We start from the raw sequence: 26,307 nt of genomic DNA on the forward strand, positions 1-26,307 counted from the left end.
AAGCAATAAAGGCTGTGTCCTTCATATGTCTTTGGGTAAATAGTCCCTTTGAAATCAATGGGACCTGACTGAACCAAGGAAGTAGGACTTAGTTTTAAGTGTCTTCATATAAGCCATCCTATAAGCCAGTGAATAAAAGTGGAAAGCTCTGACGAGCCTCTATGTTACGTTATTTTGCCAAAGCATTACCTCATATGAGAAGGAGAAAGGGGCAGGGGGGAAGGGAAAAGGGACTGCAGTGCTGCTGGTGGGTGGTGGTTCTTGGTTCGTTTCCAGTTCCCAGTCTGTGTCACTGTCCTTTGCTCACAGTTTCACTAACTGAACCCGTAACTTTGTGGTTCTTTGGGGCAACGTCCCACTGCAGGCATTAGGACACACTTTGACGTCAGAAATGCACACGCTTAATTAAATTACAGAATACCAATGAAACATGAACCTAGAGTAGCACAAAAAAGCCCAAACTTTTAAAAGTTTTAAAAACAACCTGTTAGAAAGGTGTCTGCATGTGGTGAATTCCTCACAGAAGTAGCTTCTATGTCCTGCAGTGACCTAGTTTTAGATTTTATTTGATACGTGCTACATTTACTACTCTTGATCTTTTGCCTTGGAAAAGTAAAAACAATGGCTAGAATGTTGGATCAAGACCATTTTGAGGTTTTTTTTCAGCAGCTAGCTAGAGAATGGGCCAAGTCAAGATTTTGAAAACACCTGTAATAATGCAGCTATCAAAATAACTGTTCTATAGACCTATGCACATTTTGTGCTCTTAAGAAATGTAAAAGAGAAATGAATCTCTCTCTGGCTAGAAAAGATCAAAACTAAGAGTGAAAGAAAACTGCCTTTGAGAAAATATCACAGATAGCAGAGCAAAAATGTGAGAACCTAGGAATAGCTTGTGATCAGAGGAATCTCAGAAAGCAGGCTTGAGAACACGCCAGTCCTTGGTGTGGTTTCAGCAGAGCTTTTTTTGACTTAATAGGGAGATGGGGAAAAAAGCAATGCAGCTCTGGCATTGCTGCAGATTTCCAATTTAAAGTCAGCCTTCTGAACTGCTATAACTGATGACCTGTCATGTACCTGGCTTTTCAAGAAAGCATGCTGTTCTCTCCCTTGCTGTTTATGGACAAAATTGGATGTGACCTCTGACTCATGAGTTCTCTGTGTACTTTATTTTCTATGCTTAGCAAAAGTAAGCTCAGAACCCCTCCTGTGCTCTTCCTGAGACGTTCTTCTGCAGTATGGGCTATCCCTCTTTTTAATTAAATAAGGGCCATTGTAATTTAAAGACCAGTGGATCCTCAGACCTGACAGAGGTTCTTGCAGTGCACGTAGGGGTCATGATGAGAATGGCTTCTTTCAAGCTGCTGCCCCCGTGTCAACACAAGGTGGTTAGGTGAGAAAACCAAGACCTTCTGGAGGGAGGAAGATGCTTCCTGTACTTCTGCATTCCCTTGTAAAATCTAGTGACCGAGATGAGCGAACTTGCAGACAACTAACATGCTACCATTTCTTGGATTCTGGGGAGTTGTTGTCTTAATTCTCTGATCCTCATCAGGCACACTTCTGTCTTCCCACATCCTTACCAGGGTTTCACTACATCTCTTTCCTTTTCTCCCAAGGCAAAAATTAAATGTTTTTGAAACCTAAGCAGACCCCTATGCAAATGTCTGTACATTTTCCCTTAATAATCCCATTTTTCTATCTTCACAGTCAAATTTGGCCCTTCCTGGTAAAAAGTAGCATAACTTAAATACTATTAGAAGGAGTGGGTTTTTTCGAGTAACAATTCTGCCTATGTCTAGGAATGTTAAAGATGCTGAGTTGACAATATGTTTTAAATACAAGGGGGAAAACAGGGTTCATTTAATACTTTATACTGGCATTCAATAAATGATTTAAAATTTCTGAAAAAATATTCTTATTCCTGGTGGGGTTTCTCAGCTTTTCACTCCTCGCACTGCACTGTTGTTGTCCTTGCAGTAATCAGTCTTTTATACGCTTTTCTCTTTTAGTTGCTTTAAAACAAGCAAAGCCATACTCGTTTCTTGTTCTTCTAGCCAAAGAGCTGTAAGAAAAAATTTCTGTAGGTCTAAAAGTTCAAAGATGCATTACTTAAATAATAGATTCAGCACATGTTTCTAGTCCAACAGGTAAGTTGTGCAGCCAGTCTGCTATAATTCCTATGCAGTGCAAGATACATAGCTCTCATGACTAGACTGCTTCCTACCAACCTCTTTGATTGTCATGTCTTTATTGGAGAACAATTACTTCTGTGCTAATACTGAAAATGACTCAGCCTTAGTTATGTGACTGTTTTGCTCCTCCTGTCACAACAAGTTAAACAAAAAGCATTTGCAAGGAATTTGTGGTAAGTTGGAAATGTAAACCAAGGAGAGCAAGAAGGGACTTTGAAGAAGTATCTGATTAGCAAGAAGCATCCTCCGTGCTGCAGAGAAACATAAGAAAGGTTGTTTGCTTTTTATTTACACATTATATTTTTATGAGATGCAGTTGGAAATGACCATAATGGTGAGGCACATGCAAGATGTACATATGTAGGTCGGGCCTTGAAATCTCTGCCTTTGTCTGTAGGAGGACCTGGGAATCCATCTATATCCTAAAGAAAAAACTGAAGACAGTGCTAAAACCAGATTGGGTCAACACCAAGCAATCTCATTGGCTTCTCCCATTGCTGTTTTTTACAAGAGCTGGAAACAGACTTGTCTGTCCACATCTTCCAAAGCCTGTTTCTGTCAGGGAGCAGCGGCGGCAGGCTGCCCTGCAAGGCAGGGTGAGCCAGGAGCCGTGGTTGGCAGCAGGGCAGACAAGGACAGGGACCTCACCCAGAGGACCCCATCCCACAGCAAACAAAAGAAGTGACCAGGGCAGGACTACTGATGGTGACCAGGGTCAGCCAGGAGTCCAGTGACAGCCAGCAGAGGCCTTAATGAGGCAGGTCCAAGGACAAGCCAGGACATCAGTCAGGATCAGCAGGTTAGGAGGCCGGGTAAAGGCGTACTTGCAGCTTAGCTCAGGCAAGGACCAAGGGCAAGGATCTGAGGTGACAGTGACCTCCTGGGCCTGCGGGCAGAGGGTACCTGAGCTGAACTTCAAATTTAGCTGGGTGCTACTGTTTCACCAGCCCAAGGGCTTTTTGGAGTCTGTGATGGCTCTTCGGTGGGAATAAGAGAGTACGGGTGGTGCAATACTCTGCAGTCTTTTCCTTGCCGCAAGCTGGGCAGCTCTGAACGAGCTCCCTGTTTCTGGTGTCTCAACCTCTTTCACATGCAGCATGGTATGTTAGAAAAGAACCCTTTCCTCTCCTGAATTCTTGAATTGGGGGCGGGGGTGGAATTGAAGGATGTTTAATTTTTGTCTGCTCTGTAATGCAAATGCTGTTCTGGTTATAATAGTCTCTGGCCACACAATACTGTAGCTACATCTATACAAATCTTTCCACTCTAGTTCATTAATTTTCAGCCATTGTCCATGTTTTTATGCTTGTGGTCTGCCAAAATGAGTGTATAGTCCAGAAAACATGTTGTAGTGTATGAAACTCTATATTGTGTAGATGAAAGAAGTGATAAGGAATAATACATTTATACCATAATTGCATATCCATGAAGAAGGTTAAAACTACATGTGTAATGTTCACTTTAATGTAAGATTATCTCTTCTAATGGGACTCACATATATCATTATTTTAAGATTGTAATCTCTTTACTTCCATACCACTTAGTCACGCTGCCCAGCCTTTCTTGATGTTAGAAGTATGTAGTGCTAGTTAGTGGTGTTACATGAATAGTGAATGGTGTTTGTGTGTAGTTTTATGTTTCCTTGTAATCTGTTGTCTTTAACGTGCACGTATTTTCAGTGAATATCAAGTACCCTTCTGCTTTCCCAGAGATGACTTCAAGGTTATAATTTCACCTAAAGTATGCAACAGCCAAATGAGCTATTGGCTGCGTTGCTGCCGTGCATTGCCATCACCACAAGTGCAGCCATGTAGAAGTTTGCAGGGGCTGAGTTTTGAGCCTTGAGTCTGTTGTGTTGGTACTGATTAAAGCGCTAACTGAAACAGTGGAGCTGGCTGTACAATGGTTCGGTCAGCTCTGTCTCTTTTTGTGGTGCCCAGCTTTACCTCGGCATATAGTAATATTTGGTACTATTTTAGAAAATCGGATACTGTTACAAAAAGACCGTGTTCGAGAAGGCTGTATTCAGATGAAAGCAGCACATTGCAACTCCTTATAATTGCTGCAGAGAAAAAGCAGCCACAGCTTTGCTTTAAATGTTGAGATGGACTATTGAATACAGTAATGTTGACAAAATTGTTATGAAATGGCCATTATGAAAATTACTGGGTTTAGGTAGTACATGATGTCCTATCTCTTCCTACAACTTGGACAGTATTACTGGTCTTTTTAAATGAGAATTTTCTGTAATCATTTGCACTTGCATAGCAATTCCCTGCATTTCAGCAGGGATAACTGCTGAAAAAAATTGATATTACTGTGTAGCCAGAGACAAGGAAGAATGATATACGTAAAGACGGAACTTGATTCCAAGTTGCATAATGAATGGCCTGTTTCGATTTTTGTTTTCCCTCATCAGGACAGTTGCAAAGACTTATCCTCAGTCTCCTAAAAACGCCAAACAATATCCAGCTTCTCCAGTGAAGCATCGTGCTACTTCTAATCTCAACCAGGAAACTCCTAAAAAGAAAGCAGACAAGGAGAAAGAAAATGTCAGCCATCAAAAATCCACGGGAGCACGCGCTGATGAGGCGGGCCAGGTGGCTTCTGAGAAGCATGTGCCTTCTGCAGGAAAAACTGAAAATAGTGAAGGTGAGTCTTACTGCAAGATAAAATTGCAAGGTGTCATGGGTCCATGAGGCTTTTAAACAGTGATGAACCGTTCTTTATATGAAGCTGCTCAGTCATGGGTTTATGAGCACATGTAAAGGTACATACTAGAACCAGTAAATATATAGTTTTCACCAGGGTTACCCATGTATGAAAGCCACTTGTTAATGAGGATGTGAAAATGTTGAAATCCAGGGGTGCCCTTACCTATCCCGTGTTCTACCTGCTCAAAATGCTGCTCTGTGCTTTTGAAAAGTAAAGGTGTCATACACCAGCGTGAACCAGGCCCATTTTAGCCTCTGTTCGAGCGTGGAAGTGCTGGACACTCTCAGTTCCCTGCCTAACTTTTCACCCTTGGTCATCTTCTCCCAGGGAAGATCACGGCAGGAACAACTGATGCAGAAGAAGCCGCAAAAATTCTAGCTGAAAAAAGACGACAGGCCCGCCTGCAAAAAGAACAAGAAGAAAGGGAGAGACAGGAAAGAGAAGAACAGGAGAGGTATCTCTGTTGATTTGTGAAAATTATTACCTAATAATTTGACCTGTATCATTGAAGATGCTTGAAACTGGTGGTTTTAGAATCAAGGTGGGAGCTTACATTTAAGTGTTAATTTCTTTCAATTTGGACCCTTAATTCATTAGTGTCTTATGCAGTCTTTATGACTAGTAAAGTTAGAAAATAATAATTTGGCCTCTTTAAGAAGCCCGAAGAAACTATTACTCATCCAAATACTTCAGGTAGTGTGGACCTACCTGAAGTACTTTATTTTATAAAAAAATATTTGAGGCAGTTTTAAATAAGCTAGTTCACACAGAAGAAACGGTCTTGCAGTAGTAGTATACGCCTTAAATGGCAAGGCTTGTATCCTTCAACAAATTAACCTGAAGCATATCACCCTGCCCAACTCTGTTGTAGGCAGTTGAGGGCTTTAAAAGTATGGGCACAATGAAGGTTGCTGTGTCTAAGCAGTGACATTCTGGCTTTGTTCTGGCAGCAAGCTTTTAGGTTGTTCTCCACATTGAACGCTGGTCACAAGTGTCAACAAATCATACCTTTCCTTCAAGCCCCTGATATTAAATCACTAACTTTGCATGTCTAAATTCAACTTTGGCTGTTCTTATTGAAAACATGGGAGGGAGGGGAAATTTGGAAATATTTCCTGAATCCCTGATATGCAAGGATAAGAATGATCAGTTGTCCAAGCAGCTCTTGAATGTGGTGACAAAGGAGCATGATGTCCCTGAGTGGGCCAGGGAACAACACAGGTAGAATTTAGACCCACTCCTTCTAGTGTCCCACTGTGTTTTGTGGACTTTGTTTGCTCCTACTTATCCAATCTGTTTATCTTTGGCTGAAACGAAGAAAGAAAGTACTTGCTTGTTTGTAGATACCAGCATTCTTGGGGGTGAGGTACAGGGGAAGAGGGATGTTTTTATTATTGAAGCTCTAATTGAAATTAGAATGGAAATTATTGCTTTTCTTTGTCGCCTTTTTTTTTGTCAAGGGAAATGATAATTTCTAGGAAATATTTTAGGCAGTGAAAATAAGATTGGAATAAAAGTTTGATAGCAACCTGAATTCTGGGCATGTGCTCAACCTCTTTGCTGTATTTTGGCAGTTTTCATGAAAATGTGTGCTGATGCACGTATTGTCAGTTACTGCTGATTGCATGCCATATATACAATAGGATTCATGCTAAACAAGATGAAACTGTTTAAACATACTGTTATATTTTTTGCAGGCTTGAAAGAGAAGAACAGAAAAGAAAGGCAGAAGAAGAAAGACTTCGTCTAGAGGAAGAGGCTCGTAAGAAGGAGGAGGAAAGAAAACGTGAAGAAGCAGCAGCTAGAAAAAAGGCAGAAGAGGAAGCCAGGAGAAGAGCTGAGGAAGAACAAATGCTAAAAGAAAAGCAAGAAAAAGAGCTCCAAGCCAAACTTGAGAAACAGGTACCATCTTAAACACAAATGTGAAACTTTATATACATATATATAGATATAGATATATTTATATATACATATACATTTACTTATATAAGTAAATACTTTATAGTATCTGGTAATCTGCCTGAAATAAATAATGGCCCTATCATATTTTACACGTTTTGATTAGAGGGAGGAAGCAGAAATCAAAGCCCGTGAGGCAGCTGAACAACTTCGTCTTGAAAGGGAACAAATCATGCAGCAAATTGAGCAAGAAAGACTGGAGCGGAAGAAGGTAGATATTTGCGTCCCATTTAAGATAATTATTTCATTTCTTGTTTAAACACATAACCCAGGAAGTACCCAATAGCATCTAGAAATAATAATCTGGAGGGATTACATATTGATATTTATGCCTAACTCGGTATTTGCTACTTGCATGTTAGGGGAAAGAGGACATCAAAATTTGTAACAAAGTGGAATTGCCTAAGGCAAACGACTTTCTACTAGGCACGGAACAAACACAGAATTAGCCTCTACCCACAAAGTTAAATGCCTGAGACAAACAGGGAATGGCATGCCAAGGCAAACGTTGATTGCTGCCCAACCCAGGACATCACAGACTATTGAAGAAAATGAGTGACTTTGTTTTAAAACTTACTCAACAAAAGCTCCGTGTCATTAATTGAGAAAGCTAATGTGATTAACAAACAGGTTTTCTACCACCTGGCTTGCCCCGGTTGCATTATGCAGAGGCAGCAGGGCTGTCTGGCCACTACCGCACAAGGAAATGGCTGGAGCTGCATAACTTAGCTTTATCTACAGCTCTGTGGCAGGAAAGAGAGAACAACTGCAGAGCTACAGAACCTCTGTCTCGTTATAAAAGGTCATCTTTCCTTATATGTTGTTCCAATATGTTATTTTTAACTGTTTACCACTCAGCTGGAGGCATGTTGCAGTTGCAGATTAGAATACCAAACCAAAGTGTCTTTAAATCTGAAATAGTTTCCGTTCACACAGTAGTGCAAAGAGACAAGGTTTGTTGGGAGGGTTTTTTTAAATGAACACAGAAGAAAAAAGTATTTTAGGGTAGCGCCTTACACATTTCCAGCAAGAATAACTTCCCATATTTAATTTACTCTTCCATTCCAAAAAGCCTAACTATTTGGAAATAGTTGGAAGAGCAACTAGATGAAAATAATAGATGTTGGTTTTAAATAAATGTCTTGCTCCAGAGCTGAGCACAACTCATAACTGCAAACATCTGGTATTAAAACATTTGTCTCTAAATTGCATCTACAAAGTTCTGTGAGACTGATATGTGAAAGCCAGCTCCCAGGTGTTTTCTGTCTTTTGTTTTCTTTATTTTTCTTATAAATTCTCTCTTTTTCAAGACAGGTAGGGTCATGGCAGTAGAGAAAAGTTTTGTCTTTTCTGTCTTTTCTCTCCTTTATCAGTCTCTTGTGTTAAATATTCTGTTTGCCTTCTCATCCTCCAATTTATTTTGATTTCTAGAGAATAGATGAAATAATGAAGAGAACAAGGAGGAGTGAAACACCAGAAATAAAGGTATGAAACACTGTGTGGTTGCAGGGGGGTTTTGTTCTGTTTTATAACCCATATGTGAAAATTAATCCCTAGAGTGGTTCCACGTTAGTAGGTGTACTTAGGTACACTCTACACCCAAATTTTAGTTGCATTTCGAACTGAGGATGACTGTTGCTGGGTCACTGTTACTGTTGTATTGCTGCTACAGAGGCAGTTTTACACAACTGTTGCAGACTTACCTCCCTCACTATCTAGCAAGGTGGCAAGAGCCCGTTCCTGGATGCTGGATCTGTAATGTTTGCTGCTGTGATCTGTCTTCTGCTTTGTACCAGCCAGTGAATTAGTTACTGAGCTCTTTGTGTTCAGCCTGCCAGGAATGTAGGATTGAGAGCAAGGCAATTGTGTACAGCTAGGAAGTGACAGAGAGTCAAGTTTTCACTTCTATTCTGTTTTCTACTAAGGAAACTGTTTCTTCAGTTACTTTCAGAGAATGTTTTCTTTTTGAAGTTAAAAAAAAATCCTACACCTAATTAAAAAGGAAGAAAAAAAAAAAATCCTGTCTTGCTGTTGATGACCTTTGACCACCCTGTGGCCCTGGGCAGCCTCACAAGTTTCGAATCCAATCAGTTTCATGAAGGTTACAGTTCTTTGTGTAATACAGTTGACTCATTACTTGATTACAGAAGGAAGAGCCAAAACTGGAGGTACCATCAACTTTGAATGTGGAAAAGCAACCGAAGGCCCTTGTTCTCAACCAGCCAGGTAAAAATCACCGTATTTTTCTGACCTGTTTTCACAATTAGTTCTTTTCAGAGTTTTGTAATCTCAGACAGAGCGCTGTGTATTATCACAGGTTCTTTGCTTTCATCTCCGCAGCTACGTTTGCGTCAGTGTCAAATGTTAGAAACTGGAGACTCAACTTTGTTTTGCCACGTAAGCAGAAGCAGAAGAAAGTTTCTCCTCCATTTTAGCAACTGACATAGCATTTCTGTAAATGAGAAGTTCCAGTCTGCCAATAGGTTTGGTTGCTGCAATCTACCTTCAAATTTTGTAGGTAGAAAGTTTTTGCACACAACCAAGCTTGCAAGCTTTTTATAGCATTGCTCTAAATCTTATATTTAATTTGACTTGATGAAAAAAGCATATGTATTTAAACAATTATTAAAGAAAAATATACATGTGGCATTTATCTATATTTTGTTTGCTTCCCCAGGCTAAGGCTTTCAGTACATGCCGTAAAAGATAATACATTCTCTTCCTGTTTCCTCAAATTTAAAAGATGTAGCATAAAGAGCAATTTCGGAGTGGAAAAGAGGATTGACAGTATAGTATGATGAGTCATCGATGAAACTTGAGTCCTACTGCATTGTCAGTCTTCATTTCTACTCGATCTATAGCTTAAAAGGATTTGTGATTTTTTTTTTAAACTATTTAAATAAAGAAGTTGCTACTGTCATAATTTCTAACCTTCTTTTACAGAGATCAATGGATTGGCAACCTGCCTGAAAAATAAAAGCTTAGAAAGTGCTGCCTCTGTAATCCCTTCCCAAGATGTAGTTGCTAATGGACTAAAGTCAGTTCCAGGACTTATTCAGCTGGAAGCTGTTGATGGGAAATCTAACAGCATGGAAGATTCAACAGATGAGGTTCAGTCCATGGATGTGAGGTACAGACCGTATCTGCCAAAAGAAATTGTGGAGTTCATATTAGGCACACACAAAGTTTTCTGTTTCATTTGTTAATAGCTTTACTTCTCACCTGCCCCACAATGTGCCAGTCAGGTGTCTACGGTGGTGCACTCCACTCCTGTCAAGATGCAAATTGGTTGTTTCAGACAAGAGTCGACAGGACCTCATCTCACTCTCACATATTTGGGGGGGTGAGGGGAGGGCTCTCAAATCCTTCTACAGCCCTTACTTACGGATTCTATACAAGTTTGTCCAAACCTTTCAGAGTGTTCTGTGAAAGTAGCTACTGTAGATATTGTCAGATGTCACCATTTTTTTTTTTAATTTGTGTGAGGACTGCATAGCTACGATGCATGAGCTTTTCTCCCTCCATGCAAGCAGAACAAAGAAAATAATTAATTTCAAATTTTAAGTACTTAACTGGAACAAATGTATGGAAATCAGTAAATGACTTTGTGTTTATTAAATACTGTTGGATTTTGATGGAAGGACTTACAGGAAAGAAGGAAGTTGATAATTTAAGACTGCTATGAGAAAGCTAGCTCTGAATTTTAAACACTGAATTTTTATATGGTGCTTCCTTAATCAGCAAGCCCACTTAACCTCTCACACTGTTTCAGTATTTCCAGTAAATCTGCATAAACACGTTAAAAATGCCCTACTGGGACAGACCAGAAGTCCATCTAGCCCATTATTTGGTCTCGGAGAGTATCAATAAGACAAACTAGTTAGGGAGAGCACCTGAGCCCACCGCTTTCTGGAGTCCAAGACCACACAGAAATGTTACATTAGGGACATTAGAGGGTACGACTCTGCCTTGCCCTTTGAAATATCCACTGATGGACCTGTTGCCCATGAGTTTATCCAACTCCTTTTTCAACCTGCTGATAATGTTTGCATCCAGGACCTCATCTGGCAGCAAGTTCCACAGTACAGTCTCACTAGGTAAATTATATTCTTCGATCTGTGTTAAACCCCATCTCTTACTAGTGTCTTTGGGCACCCCCTAGGTTTTGCGTTGCAGGATTTGATGCACGATAGTTTTGCCCTCAATTTATCCACCGCTCTTTCATGGGTTTAGAGATCTTTGCGAAATCCTTCCTCTGCGTTCTCCTCTCCAAACTGAAATGCACTAGCTGTACAAGTCTTGGCAAAGCATCAGCCGGTAGTAGCGCTTCTTAAATTAAATTCTAGGATTTTTAATGTCTGAAGTATATCATAAGGTCATAAGAAATAACTTTTTAAGTTGTGAAGTGCAGGTGCTTTAGGTAAATGTTTGCAGGGTCAGGACAATAATTTGCAAGATGCAATAAACATTTAAGTAATAAGGGAATGGTGCAGGGACTGAAATAATGAGTTAGCAGTAAACTACAAGAAATGTGTGTTTTAGGAGACACGTGTTCACATCACACGGCTACCACAAACCTTAATCTTTAAGGAATATAGATTAAGTATGACCTTCCATCCTGAACAGGGTAACCTCTTTTTGTTTGGGTTGGGACATACTCTAGGTAAAGGCTTGCTGCAGCTGGCCTTAAGATAAGTATTAGGTTTTGGACGGTCAGAAGATTAATTTGGTTGTTGCTTAATGAAGAGTTACACACCTCTTATTCTGCATCTTCCTTTTGTTTATCTTTTGTATAGCCCAGTTTCAAAAGAAGAACTTATCTCTATCCCTGAATATTCACCCATGAATGAACTCATGCCTGGTGTTTCTCTGGACCAAAATGGGACAAGTAATGCCAAGGCTCTTGAAGATCTCTTGGATTTCACAGGCCAAGCTACGTACTCCAAGATGTCCAGTGATACCATTAGCCTAGATGACTGTAACAAAAACTTGATTGAGGGATTTAACAGTCCAGGACAGGAAAATACACTTAATTCTATCTGTTGACAACCTCGCTTTTCAGCAGAACAGATGAAGGTACAGTATTGCGATAAACATATTAGATATGATAAATTGCTGTGGTTACTTATGAGCTTCCCAGAAAAATATAGTAGTTGTAAACAGCATATGTGGAGAGAGGAAGAAAGCTGGTCTCCTAGATATTTAAATTCAGCATAATCTTTCATATTTGCAGCTCTTTGTAAATTGCCATCATACGCAAACCGAGTGTATCATAGCAACCAAAAATATCCAGTAAATGGAAACATTTCCTTTATCCATTCAGAATACGGTGAGAAGAGTTGCTTTTTTCCTTTGTTACTACAGTACCTTTCCTGTAAGTCTTTAGAGCCTATTTGCATGAAGAAAACAGTGAAAACTGGGGCCAGTCTAGAAAATGGTAGTTATTGTTGCTGCTTAGTCTTTGCTGCTGCTGTAAATACTTGCAGCACGGTGTAGAATCACTTATTCTGGAAAGCCTGCAAACAATGTGAAAAAAGCATTGTAGGCTTCAGTGACAGTTTCAAAGTACAATGCCACAGTCAATTTTTTTTTTTTTTGGAAGAGTGTATTCTAAATTACAAAACTGAGGTCATCTGACTTGCATAGCTGACTTGACATTCTTCTCTCTCTTTTTTTTTTTTTAATCGACAGAGGTAGCAATTTGTGGAGGATATATATCCCTGTGATGCTACTGGCAGTAAAATATGAGCTTGTCACTTGAAAAAGCTTCTGCAGTCCTTGAACACTGGATTTCAAATAATCAGAGCTGAATATAACTTTGTCTTCCCAGGGAATATGTTGAATAACTGCCTGCGTTTGGTAGAAACCAATGAACTAGAGCCTTGATGGTTTCAGGGAAGACTGAGTGTGCATTAGAATTTGAGCTTTAGCTGCTAATAAAGCACTTATTTCTTCTTTTAATTTAAAATTCATCTCAACACTTCACTGTGATTTTTACCTGCGCATTTTATTTTGAAATAATTCTTCCTTAAGCTTTATCGTACATCCATTTAGACATCTTTTTCTTGTAAATAATGATGAGGTTTGCCCACAGTGCATTGAAATGAAATAATATACTGTACTTTAGTTTTGTGCCTACCTTTTTTTGTCGTTAATAAGGAGTTATTGGCGACTTTTATGCAGGTGTATAATTCAAAACTATAGCTGAAGAGGCTTGAAAAATATACAACTGCTGGAATCAAAAGAGCCTTCTTACTGACTGTGGAGTGTGGGAGCTATCCTGTTACGGTTATGTTGATGCTTTCAGTCACTAGTGGCACTTACTGGTTAATATTAATTAGTCTGGGAGCGACTATCAACTATGTGTTTGAAAACATACTTGTGTAACACCTGTAAACAAAGTAGGCAAAAAGCCTAGTGTAATCCCTTAATATATATATATATACATATATATATATATATATATATAGTATAGCTGTAGTAGATCCAAGTGTGAGTGGTCGGGGGGTGAGATAACATGTTAATCTTTGAAGATGCAGACACTTGATTAATACCAGCAGGCTTTCTATCACGTGGAGAAGTATTTTGTCTTCCTATAGGCTCAACAAAACAAGATTTAGTCAGCAGCAAAACAGTATGCGAATGTTGCAGCAGAAATACAAAGGCTGAGAGACACGGGGAGCACTGCTAGCCTCCTCAACGTTCTGTAAGCATCTGTATGGAAAATTCACATCAAGATGTATAATGTCTAGACATTATGTGCCATACAGTGTTAACTTGGTGAACTATGATAACTTTATGCTAGATCATGTGCTGCTTTGAGGACGCTTTTGTCCAATTCCTTATAAGAATAAGTTATAAATACAACTCTCTTTGGACACTAACACAAAAGAAGTGAAAACGTGGGGGTGGTGGGTATTTTTGCTTTTTTGTTTGTTGGTTTTTTGGGTTTTTTTTCACATGTTAAGGGAGTTCACAGCATAGCTTGAGCTCAGTTGTAGCCCCGTTCTTGTGCTCTTTAAAGCCAGCAACGGGAAGGTAACCAATGACATTACGTGCGATGTATAAAGAAACCATACCTACAACAATCCAGCTCTATTTATGTTAGTGTACTTCAGAGAAATACTTTCTTTTGACTGTGCAGTAAGCTGTAGCATGGTACTGTGTCTTCCAAATTAGTCCTTCTTCTATTTCCTAAATAATAAACAAACAAAACCAGTTTGTTTTGCTGTGATACATTGTGTCTGACAAATGTCACATTATATTTTGTTATGGTGTCATTGTATAACCTGTAGATTTCTGTATTTGCATGACCTGTATAGCACGTATAAAGGTGAAATACATTTTCATTTATGAATCTAATTTGTTTCTTAGCTTTTTTTTTTTACAAAAATATGACTAATTTAAAAATACATGTATGCTAATTTGTTCTGAGGTGTTTTCTGAAGGAGGGTGTAATACTAAATGAAGGAGTGGTTGTCAGAGCCTCAAAATATTTCACTATTGTTTCCTTTGCCATATACTAATTTGCTTTCTGAGGCCTTGCCAATACACAGAGGAAATGCAGATGGGTGGCAGAAGAGCCTTAAGGTGAGGACTTCCAAACTGTGGCATCCAGGGTGCTAGCGACAGCATACAAGTGAGTTTGCAGCCCCAGCTTCTGCTCTCTGGGGTATTACTTGGCAAAGAAAACAAGGAAAAGAAAACTTGGGAGCCATGACCAGTAGGCGCTGTTCCGTTGAGTGTGCGGGAGCTGTTCTGTAAGGGTACCGGGAACATAAATGCTGAACTTGTCTTCAAGCTACATGAATGTGCTGCTGCTTAGAAAGAGGCCAGCCTGGAGCTGCTGTTAGTTTTCTAGTGAAACGCTGGGAGGAAACGTTCTACAACTTTTTAATTTTTTTTTTAGTCATAACTTCAGTCAATTAAAAATGAGAGAATCTACTTTTATTACGAAGTATATGAATACTTTCCATGGTGACAGTTCGTCTCACTCTTATTAACTCTCAAATCATTCGTTTTGTCCACTCAATTATTTACTAAGATTAAAGGAAGCATGGTAAGCTAGTACTCATGAAGAAAGATACTGCATATTTTCCTTTATATTTGCTTTCAAATGTAACTTTACAAATTTGGCTGAATATCTGGAGCAAGTACTGTTAGCTGAGGGGTTAAATCGCTTCTACTTTTTGCTTTTGATGATGTAACTTTTTCATACCAATACCATACCAGTGTTTGCTGCTGGAGTCAAGTCTATGCAATGAGCTTTACTTCTAATTTGTCAGTGGTCTTGAAACTGGTGAAGGATCACTAGTGATTCATACAAGTCCTTGGTAGAGCTTTTCTGCTGTAAAGTACTTGAGGATCAACCTGTGAGAAGAAGCAAGAAAAAAAAGAGTAGAGCAGTGATCCTTGAATGGATTTTTATAAATGGCGCTATAAATGGATGAATGGATTTTCTTTTTTTCAGATTACTTCAATAAAGTGATCTGCAAAACAGGATTGTACACGCCAAGAAGAATCGGACAGTGTGACTGTCCTTTCCCAGATTTATTTTCAATAACTAGTATAACTATTAGTAAGTTTCTAATACATAAATAAATAATACCTGTGAGGTAATTGGTCATCACAGTAGCTCTCTGGTTAGCTTCAGCACTTTCTGTGGTGTTGCCCTGGGAAATGACACCGAAAGCTTGTCTCAGGCCTCGGCGAAGGCCCCGAGCAGAGGCCTCCTGGCTCCCCAGCGAGTTCATTTCAAAACAAAATGTCATCGGCGAGGGGCGGATCCGGACCCCCAGGCTGCATTTTCCTCTAGTGAGGAAGGGCTAGAAGGGGAGGGAAATCATCCTCTCTCCTGTAATTGTACAAACTATACGTGCAGAGGAAGCCACAGAAATAGCACAGGGTGCTACTCCGGCTGGCGGGGTGGGGATCTTCCCTCTGCCACCTCTCCTAAAGAGAGCAGCACCTCTCCCTGCTTCCCACCCCGCCACTGCCCCAGCCTCGCCAGCCTATACAGCTCAGGTGCCCCTGCCACCACCCCGTTTGCATTTCAGGCACGGGCAGTGTGGCACCACAGCTCTTCTACTGCTCCACAACCCCAAGGTAGCGCGGTGGTCTTCTCCAGCATCGGTCACAGCCGGTCAGAGGAGCCCAGGGTCCCAGGTCACCTCTGGGGCTGCAGTGCTGCAAGGCAGCCTGGAAGCCCTAGTAGAAGACGCCTTTCCCATAAAGGTTTAAACTGTGGTCCTTTCCCCATATTAAACTGTGAATAGTTTAATATTCAAGAGCTGAAGACTATTTACTTCGTGAGGTCTGTTTCTCGTTTACCCTAAGCCAGGGCCCGTATCCTGCACCAGAGGGAGACTGTCCTGTAAGCGGCAGAAACGAATCGGTGGGGATGCGCTGCTCCTTCTCCTGCTTTAGTGGCCTGCAGGACTTCTGCCTTGCTCCTCCCCTTTCCTCCCTACGCAAGAACCACGTAGAGACTGGGAAAACTCTCTTCGTTTGCTCTCGTTCTGGAACAAAGTTGTTCAAGCTGTTGGTTGCCTCCAAAAACAACATGGAGAGTGGTTGTTCGCCTATGCTGCCTCTGTGTGTGTGCGTGTGTCTGTGCACACAAATATATATATATATATATAAATGGCAGTTACCTGACATTTGGGGATGTTGGTTTTCAGTATCAATATTAAAAATTTATTACTGCTGGGCCACTATGCTAAAATCTGGAAAATATGAAGGTATATTATGACTGAATGCAATTTTCTCTGGATTTCCCTTTTAATCTTACGAAAAACAGGTTTTAAGTTCATTCAATCTCTCCAGAATACATACACTTAAAAATAGTAGAAACCTTAAGATATTCAGATGCATTTTTGTTATTGCTGTAAGTGGCAATAATACCAGTCCAGAACACCACCAGCCACAATGTTCGTCTCCCCCACTTTTTTTATCCCATCATTTGTCTTACGATCTCCTACAGCTGAAGAGTAGGTGATGCCATTCACTCAGTTGGCCAATTTAACTTGTCTGTTGAAGCAACACGTTAAGTGTAAAAGCCCTTAAAATTGCAGGCAGAAACACTAAAAGAAAGGATGTTTAAGCTTTTAAAAGAATTACATGAAGTATAAGAAAATGGTTTCTTGACCACCAGAGTAGTTTTTGACACTTGTTTTCGTCTCAGTAGCATTGTTTATTCTCCAGCTTGTAGTAAAGTATAATAATACGTTTTATAGTATTTCAAGTGATTCAAGACTGAGGTAGTAATGTTTTTAAACTAGTGGGCTCGATGATTACCTGAGCCCTGCAATTTTCAGGATCAAAATAAATGGCTCTGGAAGCTAGTGTGTGATGTTCACTTGGGAGCTTTAAAAAAATAGATGCGTATCCCTGCTGACTCAAGCCCTAATGATTTCCAGAGAAAAAACAATTATGAGGCAGGAGAGGTTCAATGAATAGAAGGAAATGGTAAGCCATGTGCTGCGTGATCTACAAAGTCCTTGCTCTAAGAATAAATTTTTAAAATAGTTGCATGAATAGCTCAAGGCAGAAGCTGTGCATTATCACCCATGTCTTCTTGCTGTATCCAAAAGGAACAACTTGAAGTCAATGGCAATTGTAGGTGATTGACGTTGTAGAGGAATGGACCCAAGAACCTGAAATTACATAGCTGGAGGAAAAAATTAATGGGTGGGAGAGATGTTCACAATCAGGGAAATTACTCTGAGTATTTCCTCATTTTTTTCTAGAAATGACAGCCACTTGCACCAAATTCAATACATGAGCAGCACAGTAAGCAGGATCAGGGCAATATCTGTAACACCATATTAACATTATGTTCGCACGTCCCTTTTCAGTATAACTTCTCTCTTTTAAAATACATGTGACAACATTGTCTGAAATATCATTATTAGCACCTTACATATGCAGAGCTATGGGGGTTTATACCAAAATTCTGTGGAGTTACTCCTAATTTTCCTGGTGTGAGATCTCAAGAACAGTTTTCACTCTTTCCTTTTGCTTCTTTTTCTTTTCTTAAACCTCTTTATCAGTTCAAATACACAAACCCAAAAGAATACAAATTCTAGTCGTCGCCTGCTGGAATGAGTTCATTCTCTCAGTGCCTGGACAAAGACTGTCCACACCACAGCTGGCAGAGAAACAGAAAGTCCGAGGAGCGTCTTGGAGACTGAATATCTGCAGCGGGGGCTCACGGGCAGCGAATATAACGCTAGTCAGAAATGGCTAAAACTTCCCCAGGTGAAGAATTTCTTTCCTTTTGGCAAGAAACATTTGCATTTCTAACCTACGTTTTTACAAGGTTAATTTATGCTGATGTTCTTGGGTCAGTGCCATTTTTTTAGGGCAAAAAGTCTCCTGTAGCAAATGAAACTTGGTGGATTTAGCAAATAAATGAGTTGATGGAATGAGGGAGGGGAAGCAGGATGGGTGAAGGTAACGGTTGCTGAAGAATGCTAAGATACTTTGCACATATTTACTACGAAGTAATCACTGTTAAAATTCCTCAGACAAATTAGTATCCGTTACGCCCACAACATCCTCTCAAGCTGGACATTTTGAAATTGGATCTCTCCTCCTGACTTTTCATCCTGCTGTTTCACTGCAATTTCTCCTTCTGTCACCTTTCCAAGATCTGGCTCTTGCACAGGCAAAGAAGTGCAGCTTCTCTCTGCCTCTGCCTTCCTCCTCAAATTCATCTGCTGTGGCCTCTTGGGTGATAAGCCTGGTTCAAAGCCTTTGCATTTAAAATCCTGTTACCGTCTTTATGACACACATTGGTGTTAATTCATACACTGAGATTGTTTTCACTGGTATATTGCCAAAATCCTACCGAGTTTACATGGGCCGTACGCCTAGCGGCAACGGCGCAGTTTTCACATGTTGTTACAGGAAAGTCATGATAACCTCATAAATAAAACATACGGGCATCATTACGTCATGAGAGCCCAGCCTTGCTAAAGGCTCTCTTTAATTTGGTGATACTATCGGAGCCAAGTCAGGCAGTCAGTCACCCTCTCACATTCCTTCGGGTTTTAATTAAATGATTACTTTACAGCTTTCCTTAAATTTCAAAGCTAAATAATGTAGGCCTCACTTCCTCAATTAAGAAGGGAATCGTTATCTGTTGCTCTGAGCCTAGACTGCAAAGAATATCACAGTTCCACAGAAAGCTGTTGAAGGAAGTTCTTGTAACTGAACTAGCTTGGGTTTTTTGCCTTATCCTGGACCAAATTCTTTCCTTGTCTGGATGAGGTGTTACAGATTTGAAGTTATTTTGACAAGTAACCTCAGGAGTTGACCTAAGCACCGGTATCTCAGTTTCTATGCGGCAAGAGAAACAGCTTTCACTCCTTTGCTGGGGGCTTAGAGGTTTAGCTAGTTTTCTTCCACCGAATGATAGAAATATTATTTGTTTTATTAGAAGAAGCAAACGAGTAGCGTGCCTGCAAACAATTAGGCGGCTCGCTCTCATTTCAAGACAGGAGACATGCTTCATGGTTTGGCGAAAGTGTTTTGATATAACGCAAAGAAAAAAATGCCTGGATGTGCTAAGAGATAGGGGTGGGTAAGAAGTGGAAGAAGAAAGCATAAACGTGAAACTCCTCCAAAAGCGGAGATCAAAGTTAATGAAACCATGCAAATCTTATCAGGAGGCGTAACAGGAGAGCAAAGTACGAACGAAACATTTCCCTTGAGATACGATGAGAGGTTGGCTGGTAAAAGCGTGATTACCCTCGGACAGCAGTTCTCGACGGTGGATCGTGCCTTTGCAGATGCTGACTCCACCAGCCCGTCGCTCACTGCTCCAAGATGCTTTTTCCCCTTTAAGTATTACCATCTACGGGCTCTGTCTGCAGACACCAAAATGAGTTGTACATGACAGCCGAGCTAACCCGCTCACTACAAAGAGCTTTTCATTTCATTTATCTGGTCCACCTCGGTGGAGAACAGGCACTCAGCAGCGGCTGCTGTGGTGGTGGGCCTGGCAGTGCGGGAAAGCCCAGGCAACGCTCCCCAGCACGGCTCAGGCGCCCTTGCTCTGCCTGCTTCTGTGCCTGACCTTGCCAGGGATCAAGGAAAGTTTTATTTCCACTTAAAAAAAAAAAAAAAAATTAACATAATACCGTTCAGCAAAGTTCAGCTCCGACAGTAATGTTTCGTGTGGAAAACGAAATGCCTCCTTGAAAGAACAGATACGCAGGATCTGTCTGCTACGGAGGGCTAGCGTCTGCCTTTGAATTCTAGGTGACTTCCATTCATCATTTCCAAGTATTTAGCATGCAAACCGCAGCCATGCTCTTTCCAAAGGGAATGTTTACTAAATTAAACATTAAAGGAATATGAAAGCTATTCCCTATTCTAATGCTACTTAATTAGAAAAAAAAAAACATGGAAATAGATTAAAATAATTAGTCTTAATAAGCAGTAATTGCCAAGTCTTGTGCAATAGAATAGCCTTCACGATTTAGAGATGGAGGATAACGATGCTGTGGAACTACTAATAGACACTGCTTTTGAATATTAATCTATTTTGTAAAGTGTGTTTAAGTTCTTCTTTTGTCTGACTACACGGTCCCAACCATTGAGACCCTTGTGTACTTAATGCTATCCATCAGGATGAAGGTATATTGGATCAAGACCACCTGAGGAGAATTCAAATAAAGAGGTTAATGATGAAGCTTAATAATTTAGTTTATGTAATGTAGAAGTTTATCACATGCACATGGGAGTGGGTTGTCCGTAGTTATGTCTTTGGACCAGTTTTTGCTTCAAGTGAGCTGTCTGACCACTACACCAGATGAAGTAGGGAATAAACCCAAATCTTTTCATTTTCTGTTAGTTCGACTTTCCTAGTCTTGCGAATGAAGCCGTAGCTGCCTATGCAGTGATTACCCCGCGTATTGGAAGGGCTGTGCCAAGCTTGTGCTAGGCATTGTCTGGCTGAGCCCCCCAGGCTGGCCTAGGTTTCTTTGGAAAAGTGCAGATTAACAGCATCTGCCCGCTTCAGTCTCGCTTGCTCGATCCAAGGCTCGCTCTGCCCAGTTCTCGCTGTGAGCTCCTATTAACAAAAATATCTACAAGGCAAAGAGGAAGCAAGCATTGTTCAGTGCAGCTTGCCACTGTATTTCTATGCCATATAGTTCAGTAAATTTTTTGCAGTCCCTTTTAGTTGTGAAGACACTACTACTAAATTTAAAAATAATCTTCCACTTCTATATGCTTTTCTTATGAAAATGTCCAAGTGTTTTGCTGAAGATGCAGGAAATTATTTTGTATGTCAATCATGTGGGGTTCCTTGTGTCTGAGCTAGCCTAAAAAGGAACCGAGCAGGATCCCGCGGACACTCAAAGACGGCAACCAGATTTATAGCTGTGAAGGGGGGTCCCTCAGTCCCACCTAGAGCAACTCTGCCAAGGTTGAGAAGACGGAGATCAGGAGATAATGCTCTGCTAAAAGATCAGTCCTATAAAAGGAGGGCAAGAAGATGTCAGCAGCTAAAGGTCCGAAGGACAGCCAAAGTTGGCAGCCCACGCTGGTATTGGGAACATAAGGAAACTGAGACCACCTCTTTGAAGTGCATTTAATTAAGGGGCCAGCAGTAGGTAACCCTTCCTCTCCGCCCTTTATCCAGCGAATACAAACATCAAACTTCACCCTCTTGGGCCGTAGTTTGACGATAGAGTAAGCACAGCACTATGGCTCTGAGCTGGATCAGAAATGTCAAGACTACATAACACAGAATGCTGACTCTGGCTCTTTTTTGGGCTTAAATTAATTTGTTTTAAAAAAAAATGTTGACAGGCTACCTTGGTTTTGGCAAGCTTTACACCAGATCAGATATCGTCTGCCTGTGCTGCTGTAACGATGCCGTATCACATATCGCCCATCTTCCTGCAGCCACTGTAAAAATACAAAACCAACATCAATTCTGTGCTTGGGCTAAAACAAAAGCGTGCGCCTGCATCTGATCTGAATCAAATTTATATTAATGAGTTGATCTGACAATGCACCAAACTGGTATTCACGGCCCTTGACCAACAGCCTTGGATGCCTAATGTAATCTAGACAGCGCCAGCGTGTCCTGTTACCTGCGGTTTTGCATGATCTTTAAATCTATTTCGCGGTGGTTTTCTACCGTAAGAAGACAGGCTGTTTCGAAAGGGCTTCAGCAAGGTGTCGGTGCGTGCTCCTGCTGTTTGCAGCTCCTGAAGAAAAAAAACCCTCGCTCCAGCGCCCAACCTGTTGGGCCTGCTGGTATCACGACCGACAACCGAGGGAGGGCACCCCGGTGGCCTGGGAAGGGCAGCGTCCGGAGCGCTGGGATCGCTCCCGTCTCCCAGGGAAGGAGAGAGCTGCAGCACACGCCCAGGCGGGCGCCCCAGGAACCTGCAAAGAGCCGTGGAGGAAAAACCCACCGAAGCCTTGCTAGGGGCGCCTCAAGCCTCGCAGCGGCATCCCCTGACGGGTAACCCAGGGGCGCTGCGGTGCGGTGCGGTGCTGCCCAGCGCCCGCCCCCGGCGCCCCCGGCGCCCCCGGCCCGGGCGGCGGCGAGGGGGGCGGCAGCGGGGCGAGGGGCCGGGAGGCGGCCGTGAGGGAAGGGGGAGGCGCCGCCGCCGCCCGGCCCCGCCCGCCCCTCCTCTTCCGGGCCGCCCGCCCGCCGCCCGCCCTTTCTCTCCGCCGCGCCCGTGGGGAGCAGCTGCGGCCGGCGCGGCCCGCCGGGACCCGCCCCGCCTCCTCGCCGGGCACCTGCTCGGGGCGGAGCGGGCGGCGGCGGCCGGAGGAGCGGCGGGAGGCGGCGGCGGCGGCTCCGGAAGCGGCCCCGCTGGCGGTGAGTGCGGGGGCAGGCGGGGGCCCGAGCGGCCCCAGGGCCTCGGTGGGGCCTGGGCAGGCCCGGCGCTGGGGGACGGCAGGGCGGGGGCCTGGCCCGTGCCGCGGGCAGGGCGAGGTGGAGCGGGAGCGGGAGCCGGCCGCTCCGGGCCCGGGGCGGCGGCGGTGGTCATTGTCCCTGTCAGCGCCGCCTGCGCGACCGCCGGCGGACGGGCCCATCCCCCGCCCCGGCGGCCGGGAAGGAGCGGGCCGCGCCGGGCCCTGGAGCTCTGCCGGGCCGGGCTGCAGGAAGCTCCGCCGCCCCCCGCTGCGCCCACGGGCGGGCCTGCCGGCCTGCCCGGCCCGGGGGGGCGGGGGGGAGGCGCCGCTTTCCTTCCCCGCGCTGCCCCGGGAGGTGTTGGCCGGCGGCGGCGGGTTTGAGCGGCGGCGGCGGGTGCTGCGGGGACGGGAGGTCAGCGCCGACTCTGCCGAACCCCTCTGGGGTCGCTGGCGCCTGGGGGGCCCGGAGCAGCCGCGTCCGTAACCCGCCGCGCCCCGCCGGTGGGCCGCGTGCGTGTATCGGCGCACACGCGTCGCTGCGCGCGTGTTTTGCGGCAGCACGCGTGTAGCTGAGGCGTCCGGGAGGTTTGGGAGGGCCGGGAACAAAGGACGGGGCAGGGGCGGCGCGGGGCTGGCGGTCGGCGCTGGGCCCCCGGGCCTTGAGGCTGCCAGAAACCCGCGCTGCTGCGGGCCTGCGGGCCAGCGGCGCGGCGGAGCTGGGGTGGCTGCTGGCGGTCGCTGTAGGGACGGCGCCTTCCTCAGAGGTGAGCAAGGCGTAAACACCAGCAGTCCCCGTTCCTAGTAATGCGTGTGTTGCCACGCACAGGTTTACACCAGTTAGCGTGCTTATAATAAAGCAGTACGGGTTTTGTATGGCCGTCGTATCTTGGTTCCAGTGTGTCTTTGGTTTAGCTTAATGTATTTTCAGGATTGAGTCAAACCAAGGCAAGGTGAATTGGTGCTGATTTGACCAAATCTCTGTTTTCTGACGCTTCTTCTGCGGGTTTAGTTAATTATGCACAATTATTCATGCACATCTGAGGGGGCAGTAATGTCTCAGGAGGAATCAGTGATAGCAGCCTCCTCGCTTGGCCCAACTCCATCCGGAACATCAACACCTAATTTTTATTGCAATTCTTAAACGCCCCAAGTCACTCGTAAATATAGTTTAGGTTCCTGAATTACAAGAGTTTAAAACAAAGGCTACTCAAATTGCTGGGAGATTTTAATTACCCAGTTACCTTCTGTGTTTGTGGGCCTCAAGGAAAAGTGAATCTTTTGTGAAAGTTTTGCTGGGTGTGGACGGCTGGAGGAAGAGCGTGGAAGAGGATGCCAGGAAGGGAGGGAAAGAAATATGCAAAAGGCATGGAAGGATCTCTGGTGACAGAAGCCACGTTGTGGCAGGCTGTGAGACACAGGGCTGGGCAGAGAGGGGCAGAGAACACGGATGACTAAGTCTTTCCCCTTGTTTTCATCTTTCCACTTTGCAGGACTAATCAGAAGCTATGAGGGTTTTTCTGGTATTTTTTTTTAATATTGGTGTTGATGAGGTGAGCTGAAACTAATTAACTTCCTTCAGAGGCACACCCTGTTATAGTGATAAACAGCTGCCTGTCTTAATGAGTGTCCATGCACTCCTCCACATCTGCCTTCAGCAAAATAACTGGTATTTCTGCCACCGCTTTTGTAAGAGTGATCAAACCAACTCTCCTGCCTGCACTGTGATGGGCTTGATTTTGGTGCAGTCTTGCCTTGTGGGTGTTCACCTGTCGGGAGGTAACGTAGGCTGGGTTGGTGTCGCAGCAAGCTGGCGATCGATGTGGTTGCACGCAGTGAGGTTTGCTTTTCTTCTCAGGTGGCAGCAGGCGCTTGCTGTCTGTGGAGAAGGGAGGAAATGTGCTGGGAGTCCTCCAGCAAGGGCTCATTTCTCTGGTGTGGCTGGGGAAGGCAGCCTGGACTTCCCAGCCTCCTGGCAGCGCGGCTGTGTGGCGGTGCCCATTCTGAATAAATAAGGGGTTTCTTTTGGTTTTCTGGTGTTTTTGTGACTTAAGGTGAAAAAGCAAAGGCCTTCATTACGGTGTGTACGTGTTGGAGAGCTTTCAGTAGGCAGGAAGCTGTGGTTTGTCACTAGGACTGTGACAGGAGTGGATTTAACAGAAAGGCAGAAGTGGCTGGGGATGGTGCTGTGACATTTAAGGCTCTGTAATGGACATGTGTTAAAGGCCTTTAATGCAATGTGTTATAGAAATGGCTTGTCAATATGTTTATAGGTTGTGCTTTCTTTGTGTTAAAAAAGTGTTTATTTGAGAATGAAACACCTAAATTATTATGTGATACAGATTTATCATGCTCAGTCTTTCCAAGTTGGCATTGTAATCTGTTTTTCTGCAAAGGTGAGGCATTGCCTGCTAATTAGTATCATGAAATGGGTTAGTTTTAAATGAGAGCACACTGAGCTTAAGTTCCATGCTCAGTAGATCTACTCAGTTATTTTTATTCTATTGCTCAAATACGCAGGGGCAGGGGAATATTTTCTGTGTGTCCCAAGGAATTGCTTAAAATTTGTTTAGTCGTCCTTTAAGAAGTACTGTATGCTTCAGCTAGGCCTCTACTTTCTGTAAAAGGTCTTCATCCTACTGGAAGTGTATGGGGGAACAATAGTTTTTATTTCTTTATAAATAGATAAGGATAGATATTCTGTATAGCAAGCAGAGGGGAATGATGCCTGTGAGCTGCCCCTGTGTGGGACGGTTACCTTGCTAGCATGAGCCCTGGTTGTCTGTTAATGATCCTCGTTATTGCAATATGACCTGTGTAAAGCCTGCCTTCCCCAGCTTGTGCCAAAGAAAAAGGCGAAAGCTGAGAAGGAGGACAAAAAGTTCTCTAAAGCTGCAGTTTCGGGAGGCCAGAGGGGTGCTCCTGATGCCAGGGAGACCCTGTTTCTCAGCATACAAACTGGAGCATCGGAGCTCACCTAGCTCGGGCTGTGGCACGTTCTGCAGGAGTGTGGGTGTGTGGTGCTGCCTCCCGCCGTCGCTGCCCACCATTCCCAGTCGCTCTGCCACAGCTGCTTGGGGAGATGCTGTGGACCAGATCAGGAAATTTGGTAAGCATAGCATGGGATAGAGAGAGAGAGAAAGGAAAGGGGAAGGAGGGAGTAGAGAATCATCTCCCTGGTGGTGTCATCTCCAGGCTGTGGTGCCAGTGCAGCTGGAGCTGCAGTGGTCTGGGGATGCCGCCAGACCTGCTACAAAATACTTTGGAGATTCAAAGCATAACCTTGGAGATGCGGGAGGTGCTCGGAGAGTGACAGAAGCCCAGGAGAAGGGGTCTGTAATCAAAAAGAGCACTCATGGAATATTGGAGAGCAGTGAGGAAGCTGAGGATGGAAATATGGATCTTGGTCATTTGCATTGATCTGTTACCTGCGGTGGTGTCTAAAAGAGGGAATCGTTTGGAAATCCCTCAACTGAGTTTCATTTGCCTCAGTCGGTGGGTTGAGTTAAATAGCTGTTCTAGCTCACAGTTTTCAAACCTGTCACATATGTCC

General features: G+C 43.3%; 2 protein-coding genes and 1 long non-coding RNA gene across 15 annotated transcripts in view; 2 read left to right on the forward strand and 1 right to left on the reverse strand.

Annotated features, from left to right (window-relative positions):
- Positions 1-14,231, forward strand: part of MAP7D2 (MAP7 domain containing 2) — an 87,048-nt gene extending 72,817 nt beyond the window's left edge. For all 6 annotated transcript variants that reach the window (XM_087758492.1, XM_087758493.1, XM_087758495.1 and 3 more), the window contains 9 exons: positions 4,615-4,847; positions 5,238-5,364; positions 6,608-6,812; positions 6,976-7,080; positions 8,301-8,354; positions 9,017-9,095; positions 9,813-9,999; positions 11,666-11,945; positions 12,561-14,231. In XM_087758492.1, coding sequence (XP_087614618.1) covers positions 4,615-4,847; positions 5,238-5,364; positions 6,608-6,812; positions 6,976-7,080; positions 8,301-8,354; positions 9,017-9,095; positions 9,813-9,999; positions 11,666-11,915 — 1,240 coding nt within the window. In that variant the 3' untranslated portion in view covers positions 11,916-11,945; positions 12,561-14,231. The remainder of the gene's footprint in view (positions 1-4,614; positions 4,848-5,237; positions 5,365-6,607; positions 6,813-6,975; positions 7,081-8,300; positions 8,355-9,016; positions 9,096-9,812; positions 10,000-11,665; positions 11,946-12,560) is intronic.
- A 632-nt stretch (positions 14,232-14,863) lies between these two features.
- Positions 14,864-22,256, reverse strand: LOC148055773 (uncharacterized). Its single transcript, XR_015705067.1, has 4 exons — positions 21,980-22,256; positions 21,698-21,791; positions 15,478-15,541; positions 14,864-15,239 (listed from the first exon to the last, which is right to left on the reverse strand). It is a non-coding gene; the product is annotated as an uncharacterized LOC148055773 (long non-coding RNA).
- A 306-nt stretch (positions 22,257-22,562) lies between these two features.
- The window catches only part of BCLAF3 (BCLAF1 and THRAP3 family member 3), a 34,151-nt gene continuing 30,406 nt past the window's right edge, over positions 22,563-26,307 (forward strand). For all 8 annotated transcript variants that reach the window (XR_015704813.1, XR_015704814.1, XR_015704815.1 and 5 more), the window contains exon 1: positions 22,563-22,719. The gene's annotated coding sequence lies outside the window, so the exon portion shown is untranslated. The remainder of the gene's footprint in view (positions 22,720-26,307) is intronic.

Source organism: Nipponia nippon, unplaced genomic scaffold (genome assembly GCF_047370975.1).
Source record: "Nipponia nippon isolate SJK-2023a ecotype South Korea unplaced genomic scaffold, ASM4737097v1 scaffold_2, whole genome shotgun sequence".
Classification (NCBI taxonomy): Eukaryota; Metazoa; Chordata; class Aves; order Pelecaniformes; family Threskiornithidae; genus Nipponia; species Nipponia nippon.